The 11,660-nt window shown below is 46.8% G+C and overlaps 1 protein-coding gene across 2 annotated transcripts in view; it reads left to right on the top strand.

The window, feature by feature from the left end:
• The first annotated feature begins 536 nt into the window (after nt 1-536).
• Nucleotides 537-11,660, top strand: part of SMO (smoothened, frizzled class receptor) — a 52,226-nt gene continuing 41,102 nt past the window's right edge. The window contains exons 1-2 of one of the 2 annotated variants that reach the window (XM_029615447.1): nt 537-1,245; nt 11,266-11,471. In XM_029615447.1, the coding sequence (XP_029471307.1) occupies nt 993-1,245; nt 11,266-11,471 (459 nt within the window). In that variant the 5' untranslated portion in view covers nt 537-992. Of the gene's footprint in view, nt 1,246-4,035; nt 4,873-11,265; nt 11,472-11,660 lie in introns of those variants that run through there. The other variant, XM_029615448.1, reaches the window with a different exon arrangement.

The following is an 11,660-nucleotide window of genomic DNA, read 5'->3' as shown; positions in this document are numbered from 1 at the left end:
AGAGATGACAATACCATGCTGGAGGGGTGCAAGAAGGGCTGGGAGCAACCTCCCAGGGCTGGCAAAATAAGCAACAAAGGGCTGGCAGTGGAAACCAGAGGTCAAGTAAGATCTATGGTATTGCAGCAGGGACGGAATAGATGGGCCTGGAGGGCTTTTTATTCTACTTTCAGAAAGGAGACGCAGGGGAAGGCGTGGGAAAAAAAAAAGTGAATCAAGGGAGAGGAGAATCTGTTTTGTTTTCTACAGCCGTTTTAAAGGGCGCGTGAAATCCGGGGTGGCACACGCGTGGGTGAGGAGGAATTCTCTCGTTGCACCACCCATTTCCCGCCAGTTCCAGACTTGTCGGGAAAACTTCGATGTTTGGTTTTTCAGCCGAAAGTCGCACCCCCCCCCTTGCAAAAAAACAAAAAAAAAAAGCAAACCCAGTGACCCTTTCTTGCCCAAAGAGCAAGAGCTCCCTCCCTGCCCGAGAGGAGGGATGGGGGGCAGAACAAAGAACGAGGCAGAGCTGCGAGGAGAGCGGAGCGATCGCGTTACAGCCTCCTCCTCGCCAGCTCCCCCCCCCCCCCCACCCCACCTTTGCCACGAGCTTCTTGAGGCGGGAGGGGAGGGGGGCGAGGGATGGAGGCGCGCTCTGGCCAGAACCGGGGCGCCAGGCTGTGAGATCGCGGGGCGGCCCCCGTCGCCGGGGCCGGTACCGGGTCCGCCGCAGCCTGATCCGCGCCGCGATGGCTCCGGGGGGGGAGGGGGAGGAGAAACTTTTGTGCGAAAGCTGCAGAGGGCCGGGGGAGCCAAGCCTCCTCTGAGAAGTTGCTTGGAAAACTTTTCCTCGCCTTTCGGAGGATGCCGGATTCCCCCGCCTGATCCTTCCTTTTTTTTTTTTTTTTTTTACGCTTTTGATTTTGGCTGCCTAGAGGCGGTGGGGGGCCCAGTCGCCCCCCCCCCCCCTCTCTCCCGGATTTCTTGCCTAGGTCCGTGCAGTTTTCAAGATGTCTTCCCGGGGAAGGTCCTTTGTTGGCAAGCTCTGGGCTCTGCTGCTCGTTGGGCTCTCGCCCCCGGGCCGAGCTCAGCAGCTCAACGACACCTCCTACCTGGATCGCTGCCGGCGAACCTCTGCCTGCGAGCCCCTGCGCTACAACGTCTGCCTGGGCTCCTCTCTGCCCTACAGCCTCACCTCCACCCTGCTGGCCGAGGACTCGGGCTCCCAGGAGGACGCCCACGAGAAGCTGCTCCTCTGGTCGGGTAAGTGCCTGCCCTGCACGCGGAGAGCCGGCCCGGGCTGAACATCCTCCGGCAGCAGTTTGGCCAAAGATGCGAGGGGAAAGAAGCCTATCCAGCAGTACCCGCAGGCGGGGAGGGAGCATGCCCCCAATTATTATTATTATTTTTCTTTCTGCACTGTGCCTATCCTCACTGGTACTGCTAGCTTCGTAGTTAAGACAGGGACCTTGAAAGCCCAGCAGGGCATGGGACGGTCCCATTTTCCAAAAGCTTTCTTTTGCTCTGTCTCAATGAGCAAAATGTTTGGAGGACGGCAAGAGGGGGAGTATTGAGCTGGGTTCAAACTCTACTTGCCTGTTGATGCTCCCTCTGACCTTCGATAAGTAACTTTGCGGTTTGATTTGCCACAATCTTTCACCCCTTCATGCACACAGAATGGAAGAAAGCCTTGGAGAATCAGGGCCTTTATTTCTGACTATAAGCTTTTTGGAGAAGAGATTTGTTGTTCCCCTATATAGGTAAATGATGAAATGTAAAACGAATCTCCTGGTTCTGGTGTGTTCCGGTGATCTTGCGATCTGGGTCTGAAGGCAAGTGCGTGTTTCCACCTCTCTCCTTAAGGGGAATCTGTACCCTCTGGGTGTTGTTGTCTAAGAGCTACTCGACAGCAAGTTGTAATGCATGTTTAGTAATTCCTGTTAAAGCCTCTGCTTCTCTGCCTATCCCAATCCACTCCCCTAACAAGTCAGCAAACTATTTACCACTGGATGTTCAGATCCAGTCTAATTATGGCTCCTCCCGCAGTTCAGTTACTCCTCTGGTTGTGGAATGTGAGCTCCAATGGGAATGAGGAGAGGAAGCCGCATGGCAGGGGCCCAGATCTTCGTGGGGACCGTGCAGGAGGAGGAGAAGTTTATCTTAACCTTAAAGAGTGCAGCTTCCGAAGGCTCCTCGGACGTGGCTGAGAGCACGCTCGGTTCCCACTGCAGGTTGCACTTTTATCCACATTCAAAGGAGGCGTTCCGGTGGGCGTCTTTAGGCTGGGGAGGGAAATGATGCATGTTCCAGGGGCTTCCCAAAAGGACAGGCTTGTTTTCAGCCAGGGCGAACGGCTCATGCAAAGTAGACACACAGGGATCACGTCAACGGAGAAAGACACGTCGTCCGCCTAGAACAGATGCTCGGGAAATTAGGCGGAATATAAACGGCTGTAATAAAAAAAAAAAGACCCTACGGTCCATGCAGTCTGCCCAGCCACTCCCCCGGCTGCCATATCCCCTGTGCCTGCCCCGTGCTCTCCTGAATTCCGGTACTGCCCTTGTACAGGGAGGATGTCCAATGCGCCTGTCACCCTTCCTGTGTAAAGAAATGTTTCCTTTATCCTGATTTGCCCCTTTCATCCCCATCCCAGGACCTCTCATTACAGAGCAAAAGAAGCCCCTCTCCTGTGTATTTATACTTGAATGCCTTTTAACATAGTCCTCCTTCATTCCTCTCTAGGGTGTACATGTCTAGATTTTTGTCTGTCCCCATGTGCTTTAGAATGAAGATCACTGGCCATTTTAGTAGCCTCCCTCTGGACCGACTCCATCCTGTTTATGTCCTTTTCAAGGTGCTGCCTGCAGACTTGTACACAGTATTCCAAGTGAGGTCTCACCTGGGACCTATAAAAGGGCAATATGATCTCTCTTTTTTTCTGCTGACCATTCCTCTCCCTATGCAGCCAAGCATCTTTCTGGCTTTTATCGTCGACCTGTATGGCCACCTTAAGATCATCCGATACAGTCACCCCCAGAACATGCTCTTATTTATTTTTTTATTTATGTAGGCGTTTTATATCCCGTCGTTCCAAAAGAAGATCACAACGGTTCACAAAATCAGTATTCATATTCTTGGTCGACTTATAAGAAGTTCTCCTCCCATACAGTACCCCTCTTTTGGGTTTTTGCATCCTAAATGCATTACTCTGCATTTTTTAGCATTAAATCTTAGCTGCCAGTCTCTAGATCATTCCTCAAGCTTTGCTAGATCCCTCCTCATGTTTTCCACATCTTCCTGGCTCTCCACCCTGTTACAGATTTTGGTATCATGGGGGAAAAAAAGACAAACCTTTCCCAATGATTCTTCCATTGTCTTGCTCTCAAAAATGTTGAAAAGAACCAGCCCAAGGACCGATCCCTGAGGCACACTGCTACTAACACCCCCCTCCTCAGAGAAAGCTCCATTTATCCCTACGCTTTGTCGCCTCCCACTCAGCCAGTTTCCAACCCAGTTGGTCAGTCTAGGATCCATACCAAGGGTGCACAATTTATTTATAAGTCTTCTGTGCGAAACCGTGTCAAAGGCCTTGCTGAAATCCAAGTACACCACGTCTGGTGCTCTACCTTAATCCAACTCTCTGGTGACCCAATCAAAGAAATTGATCGGATTCGTCTGACAAGTTTTACCTCTGGTAAACCCGCATGCCACGGACCTTGCAATCCATTGGATTCCAAAAAATTGCACTCGCCTCTGTTTTAGCAGCGATTCCATTAGTTTTCTCACCACAGAGGTCAGATTAACCGGCCTGTAGTTCCCAGCCTCCTCCTTACTTCCACGTTTATGAACAGGAGCCACATCCGCCCATCTCCAGTCCTCTGGAAGCATTGAAAAGTCCATATTTCGACTTTGTGAAGAGGATGCTCCTAAAAGTATATAGAGGAAAGAAAAACAAAAGTCGTCTTCTGGCGATGAAAAGAGAAGCGTTTTTTTTTTTGTTTTTTTGTTAACTAAAAGTTTTTAAGCAGCTCACTACAATTCACCTCTGGCCATGCTTAAGGCAAGGGTCGCAACTTCTGCCTCGCTCACTGTAGCCTGATTGATTACGATGTCGTAAGTGACACAACATGACATCGCCCACGTGCACACGGCACAGATCAGTTAGCTCCCATTCCATCTAGAGGGTATTTGTGATGTGTTCCTTACCTGACTGCTTGCAGGAGTAGAGGAGAATTGACGGGGAACTGCTTTTAAACATGGAGGTGGTCTTTTTGGCACTTGTTTTTCAAAGCAGAACGTGAACAGGGGGAGAGATTCTTTACAAGGGCATCTTCTGGCACGTGCTCTTCTGTAGCAGGCACGGCTCCAGCTGCAGTGTGTAGGGAAAGGGAGCTAAGGATGGGGGAGATTTCAGCGCAGGCACCTCCTTAAGGTCCTGGGCCCTGCAGAGCGAGTGCAAAGCCAGGAATGTACGCACCGAAATTGCATGGCTGGAACATGTGTTGACACATTTTGAGCCTGCAAAAAGATTATAACCTGTAGGAGAAGCCAGTAGACTGCAGCACCCTTTTTTTTCATGCTGGCTGACACACGCAGTCTAATTTTAAGCTTTAGATTCTGTTTGGAATGGGATCTGGAGTTCTTCTGAGAGGTGGAAGTGGCTTCTAGAGGTTCCTGCAGAGACTCACATGGGGTGCCGCTGGGTGGGATTTCGTGGGCTGTGATTGCTGTGTTTTGATTAGTGCTTTGCTTTGCACTGGTTGTGGGTACAATGAGCAGTTTACTCCAAGACAAATCCCTTCATTCAGGATTTCCCAACCTCTGGGTCTTCATGCGCTACCGGGACCCATAAGGCTTGCTCGAAAAGCTCCGCCAAGGCCACCGAATCAGGTAAATCTGCAGCTTGGCCAGCTATTCAGAATTATGGCACCACACAGAGCTGTAGCTAGCCTATGGCCAATGTAGCCATGGGTACACACGGCTCAAGGGTGCCACTGGCTCACCGCGGGGGTACAAGATTAAGCATGTGCATGCCATCCCTATCCTTGTCCGCAAGCTGGCATCCCTTCCAAGCCCCTAGTTGAATCTGGAACTTTGTCTCTATGGATCCCTGCAGGATTCAAAGTTCAGCAGTTTGACCGTGCAGTTCCAACAGCTGTTGTTTGAACCACATGGGACTCCTTAGATTAGAGCAGAGCCCTGCAGTTCAAACCAAAGTGTGGATCGGAAGAAGAAACAGGGCCATCCTCCTGCAGCAGGAGGAGCCCACAAGACAAAAAGGACATGGGGACTTGTGGGGGGGGGGAGATAAGGTTAAAAAAAAAAGGGATAAAAGGGGACTGTGGGGGCAGAACAGGGGAAGAATGGGGACTGTCACTTGGGGATTAGAGGGAGAGCAGGTGAAAACAAAGAGAGCAAGAGAGAATGGGGACTGGGGTTAGGAGAGCAGGGGAAAAAGGGGGGGCTGGGGTGGGAGAATGGAGACTAAGGAGTGAGAGTGGGGAAGATGAGGGAAGAATGGGGACTAGGGATTGAAGGGACTTGCGAATTCAGAAGGGCAGGGAATCTGAGAGAGAGTGGGGGAACAGAGCAGGGGCTTGTAGATGCAGATAGTAGGGACTCAGACTGAGCAGGGATTTTGGGAAGACAGTAAGGACTCTGCATTTGGGTGAGTAGGAGTTGGGGTGTATTAGGTGGCCTGGGAAAGGTATAAGTGAGAGTGTGATTGACCTGGAGTGCTAGAGCAAGTGTGAGAGGCAGTGGAAAGAGAGTTGGATGCTGTGAGAGAGGCAGTGAAAGAGGTAATAGGAGGCCCAGCAGGGCTCAAGAGACAGAAGCAAGAGGCCAGGGAGGAAATGAGTGACAAGGGAAGGACCTGGGGCTGGTGAAGGGATGGGAGGCAGAGGAAGGTAGAAGATTGAGGAGCTGTAAGTACTGAGGTTGGAAATGGGGGACTAAGGAGTGGGTGAAAAATAGAGCAGGAATAGGAAGCTGGGAAAGCATGAATAGGAAGCTGGGAAAACATCCCCATCCTCCCTATCCCCTCCAAACCCTCTTCACTTCATGTCAGAGATCTAGGGGTCACCCTGGATAACCACCTCAATCTCCAAAAACACATATCTAACATAACAAGGGACTGCTTCTTTAAACTTCACATACTGAAGAAACTAAGACCCCTCCTTCACTTTAGTGACTTCCGAACAGTCCTCCAAGCCACCATATTCACAAAGTTAGACTATTGTAATGCCTTACTCTTGGGTCTACCTTCAACCACAATTAAACCGCTGCAGATGCTACAAAATGCAGCAGCTAGAATCCTCACAAACACACGCAGATCGGACCACATAACCCCAATTCTCAAAGAACTTCACTGGCTTCCAATCCCTGCCAGAATCCAACATAAATGCCTAACAATTATCCATAAAACCCTACACAATAAAGAGATGATTTGGCTAAATGGTTCACTCCAATATCACTCCCCCAAGAGACCAACCAGATCTGCCTATTTAGGAACTTTGTCAACTCCTTCTTACAAACTCTCACAGCTCGCCTCCACCCGAGAAAGAGCCTTTTCCATAGCAGGACCTTCTCTATGGAACTCGATGCCTCCCGACTTACGTCTAGAGCAGTGCACAGCAACCTTCAAAAAAAAGTTGAAAACCTGGCTGTTCAAACAGACATTTACCTAATCGTAGCATCCCTGGACAACTTAGCTCTGTAATAAAGTCTGTAATTGCAATGTAATATAATGTAATATACCTTCAGATAATGTTACACAATACACTACTACTGTACCACATTATAATGTGGCTGTAATGTAATATAGTTGCTTTCTCTATTAACTTTAATTTTAATTCTCACTAAACTCTGCTCTTATCTTCCTCGCTATCCCGTTCCTTTTGAATTCCCCTGTTAGATGTAACTATTATTTTCCTCCTACTGTTGTTAATTGTTATCCCTGTTAATATGTAAACAGATGTGATATCCATTTGAACGTCGGTATATAAAAGTTTTAAATAAATAAATAAATAAATAGGAAGCTGGTAGATAGATGAGAGTTGGAAAGGAGGAGACTGAGAACTGGAGGATTAGAAAGAAGAAGGGGGATAAAATTTAGCTATGAGTGGACAGAGAAAAGAGAAATGGAGAAAAAGATGAAACAATTAGTCACAGACAGATGTAGGAAAGGAAGGGAAGAAAACAGAAGGAAAGAGAAGAAATGGAAAATGGAAAGGTGATCCTTGAAAAGAACTTAGGAGAAGATCTAAAGAGAGACCAGTATCAAATAAACTGACTATTTATTTATTTATTTATTTATTTATTTAAGGTTTTTTCTTTACCGACATTCGTAGGGACACCATGCCGGTTTACATTGAAACAGAGGGTAACAAATGGAAAACAGAAAAACAAAAGTTACATAAAACAAGGGCGTGATCAAAACAGGGAGATGAGAAAGAAACTGGCATAACAATATATAAGCACGAAAGCAGTATAATATTAAACGATAATAACATTTCAATGTCTAGGGGGAGAGGCATAACAATATATAAGAACGAAAGCAGTAATATTACACGATAACGAAAGCAGTATAATATTAAAACGATAATAACAATTCAAGTTCTGGGGGGGGCGAATCAGGATCTAAGGGGGGGAGTTTCAAGATCTATGGGAAGAAGGATTCAGACTCTGGGGGAAAAATAAAGGGGAGGGCAACTATGTTGGCGGGGGGTTAGCCATGGCAAGACTAAGATACGCAGAGGTTAAGGGTAGGCTTGTTTAATTAGCCATGTTTTAAGTTTTTTTTTTAAATTTCTGTGCGCGTTGCTCCAGTCTGAGTTCAGGTGACATGGAATTCCAGGCGTGAGGGCCTGCAATGGAAATGGCATGCTCTTTTGAGGAGTTGAGGTGGGAATGTTTCGGAGAGAGAGTGTGAAGGGTGCCTTTATATGAGGATCTGGTAGGTCTGTTAGAGGTGCAGAAATGAATCGAGTCATTCAGCCAGTGCATGTTCTGGTTGTGAAGAGATTTATGTATGATAGTGAGTGTTTTGTAGGTAATGCAGTGGTAGATGGGGAGCCAATGCAGATCTTTGAGTATAGGGGTGATGTGGTCAATTTTGCGTGAGTTAGTGAGTATATGAGCAGCGGCGTTTTGGAGCATTTGAAGGGGTTTAATAGTGGCTTTGGGTAGACCAAGTAGGAGGGAATTACAATAGTCTATTTTGGATAGAATAATGGATTGCAGTACTATACGGAAATCTCTGAGGTGGAGGAGAGGTCTGAGTTTTTTTAAGGTGTTGAGTTTAAAGTAGCACTCTTTCATTGTTGAGCTTATGAATCTTTGGAGGTTGAGACGATTATCAATAATGACGCCTAGGTCTCGTGCATGCTGTGAGAAAGTGATGTTTTGTGGGAGGGTGCTTATAGGGTGATGTGGCGGAGAGATTACAAGTAGCTCAGTTTTGGAGGAGTTGAGGGCAAGGTTTAGGCAGGTGAGGAGGCTATTGATCGATGATAGTGCATTTTCCCAGGTTTTAAGGGTGGTGGCTAAAGAGTCAGTAATTGGGATGAGTATTTGAACGTCATCCGCATAGATGAAGTAGGCAAGGTCAAGGTCGGAGAGGAGTTGGCAGAGGGGAAGTAGATATATATTGAAGAGGGTGGAGGACAGTGAGGATCCTTGGGGTACGCCTCTGTGGAGGTGTTTAGGTTTAGATTCATGGTCATCGATTTTGATTTTGTAAAGTCTATTGGTGAGATACGATTTGAACCACTGGAGGGGAGTACCAGATATACCAATTTCATTGAGATGGGTTAGGAGTATGTTATGGTTTACCGTGTTGAAGGCGGAGGAAATGTCAAGTAGTGCCAGTATGTATGAGTGACCTTTGTCGAAACCTTTTAGAATGGTGTCGGTGGGGGAGAGTAGGAGAGTTTCAGTGTTGTAAAGTTTTCGGAAGCCGAATTGAGAAGGGAAGAGGATGTTATGTTTTTCAAGGTGGTCAGGTAGCTGAGTGTTGACTACTTTTTCAAGTACTTTGGATAGAAATGGAAGGTTAGAGATGGGTTGGAAATTTGAGAGATCATTAGGGTCAAGATTGGGCTTTTTGAGTAAAGGTTTGACTGTGGCTTGCTTGAGGGGGTCAGATATAATTCCTGAGGACAGAGAACAGTTGATAATATCTGCAATAAAGGTAGAATATAAAACCTTTGTTGTAGATAATATCTGCAGATAATATCTGCAACAAAGGTAGAAAGTAAAACATTTTATTTTCAGTTTTTATAGAGAGGAATATGTTAGCTTTGGGAATGTGCATTTCTTATATCTTTGTATGTTTCTCATTTCTATTTCTGTTTCTGTTTCTCCTGTGTTGCACTGCTGAAGGTGTCTGGCTTCTTGCAGTTTCCATTTTAGTTTTTATGTGCACATTTCTGCTTCTAATTTGTGGTCCTTTATTCTATATTAGGTAAGGGTCAGCATGTGTTTTGCTTGTGTGAGGGATTCTGCTGGCATGTAGTGTCTGGTAAGGATCTATAGCTTGTTCTGTTTTTCCAGGAGGAGCATTGGTGTTCTAGGGCCTGTAGTAATATTTGCAGTGCTGCTCTTTCATGGGTAAGATTGTTTGTGTGAGACTTGAGTGTTAGTGCTGTTATAGTATGGCAGATGGCTAAAAAGGTTCAGAGTGTGTGTTTGTCAGGGTTTTATGGTGCATCACAGTGTGCCTGGTACTGGAGGGAGTTTTGTTGTCAATGAAATCTAGACCCTAATTAGTTTAATATAATCAAAAATCTTTCAATTCATTATGATTTAAAGGCACACACTCCTTTTTCAACCCCTATTGCTTAACATTTTTATATTAGAATATTAATTTGGAATATTCAGAGCGTCCGAATTAAACCTGGGAATGCTCTTTAAGCTTAAGGGGTCTAGAGATGAGGTCTGAATTGGTAGGGCACTTTTATGGTTGTTGTAGAGGGCTAGTAACATGATGTGCTATTTTATTTTTTTAATGGATGTATATTGTTTGTATGATTTTACATTGCTTTGGAAATTTTTACCATAAAATTGGAAAGTGATTAATACATTTTATAAATAAGTAAAATAAATAAATATGTTGGAATAGGTTGTAGATTTTATAATTGTTGTACACCGCTTACAGATTTTTTATAAGCAATATATCAAATTGAATGAAAGAATAAATAAATAATCATTTGGGTAGAAGTTAAGGGTCACTGTCAAACAGACCTAAGGGGCACACTTTTGGAGTCAGGATCACCCGTATGTTCACTTACAGATTATAAATAATAGCGCTATATTTTAAGTTAAAAAACAATTGACAACCTCCAAGCACCTCTGGTGCATAGGATAAGGGCTCTCTTTTTTTACTTGGTCATAGGTGCTAAATTGCCTGGGTACAGCTCTGGCACCACATTTAGGGGGGTAGATTTTAAAAGGTGCGCGCGCGTGTCCATGTTATAAAATCCAGGGGCTGCGCCGGATTTTATAATCCACATGCGGGCGGTGGTGCACAAGAGGGGGAGGACTTAGGAAATTCCTGCGCAGCAACACATCCCAGCCTTCCTCAGTTCCTACCCCCTCACCTCACCTCACCTTCCCTACCCTTCCCCTCTCCTCCCCACCCCCTAAATCCAAGAGGGTTTTTTTTTTTCCCTTTCTTCAGCAACTTACTTCAGCTCCCGAGCCGAAGTTGGTTGCGCCGGGACAGCGAGACTCTGGGACAGCGAGCAATGGTGCTGTCCCGGCCCGCCCCTTCCGAGAGGCCCGGCACTTGAGCGCGTTCCAGCCTTCATGTGCATGGCCGGGCCTCTTGGAAAATTCGCCCGGCGCACGTAAGGCCCATTCTTGTGCGTAAAGGCCGGAATTTACGCGCGCCAGGCATTTAAAATCTGCCCGTTACTGTGCTCAGCTAGTGAAAACAGCACTTTGTGATCTGAAATTGCAAGTAATATTATTTTATGGTGGGTGCAGTGATTTTTCTCTGTTTTGAATAACTTGAAAGCTGATATCGCACACAGAACTTTTTAGAAATCATGCAGGGGATGTGCTCCAGCTTTTGTGGAGGAACCATGCTGAAGGGAGACCTATGCATCCGCTGGACTGATTTGCCTGGACAGTTCTGGGGAAGAGAGAAAAATTATGAATGAAAAGGGAGGGAAAGACTTGGAAGGTTTGTCTGCCGGTGCTGTGCTCTGACTGTGGGGAGCCTGTTTTCAGGAGCGACTCACGGGTTCTCTGGGATCTCTTTTCCTTTTTCTTGGCTAGGCCTGCGGAACGCCCCTCGCTGCTGGGATGTCATCCAGCCCCTGCTCTGTGCCGTCTACATGCCCAAGTGTGAGAATGACAGGGTGGAGCTGCCCGGCCAGGGGCTATGCCAGGCTACGAGGGGTCCGTGTGCCATTGTGGAGCGGGAGAGGGGTTGGCCTGACTTCCTGAAGTGTACCACCGACCGATTTCCAGAAGGCTGCCTGGTGAGGAGAAAGCACCCCGGGAACTCTTTCTTGGGTCATGCACCTCTCTGTGACTCTCCCGCACTCTTGGGTCTCCTGCCTCACTGTGACTTCCCCTCCTCCCGTGACTCTCTTCTCAGGTCTGCAGCCTCTCTATGAACTTTCCTTTTTTTTTTCTCTTAGGTCCACTGCTTCTCTGACAATCTCCAC

The sequence above is a fragment of the Rhinatrema bivittatum genome, chromosome 9, assembly GCF_901001135.1.
Source record: "Rhinatrema bivittatum chromosome 9, aRhiBiv1.1, whole genome shotgun sequence".
NCBI classification, from domain to species: Eukaryota; Metazoa; Chordata; class Amphibia; order Gymnophiona; family Rhinatrematidae; genus Rhinatrema; species Rhinatrema bivittatum.
Note: the sequence above shows the minus strand (reverse complement) of the source record. Positions and strands in the feature narration are given on the sequence as shown.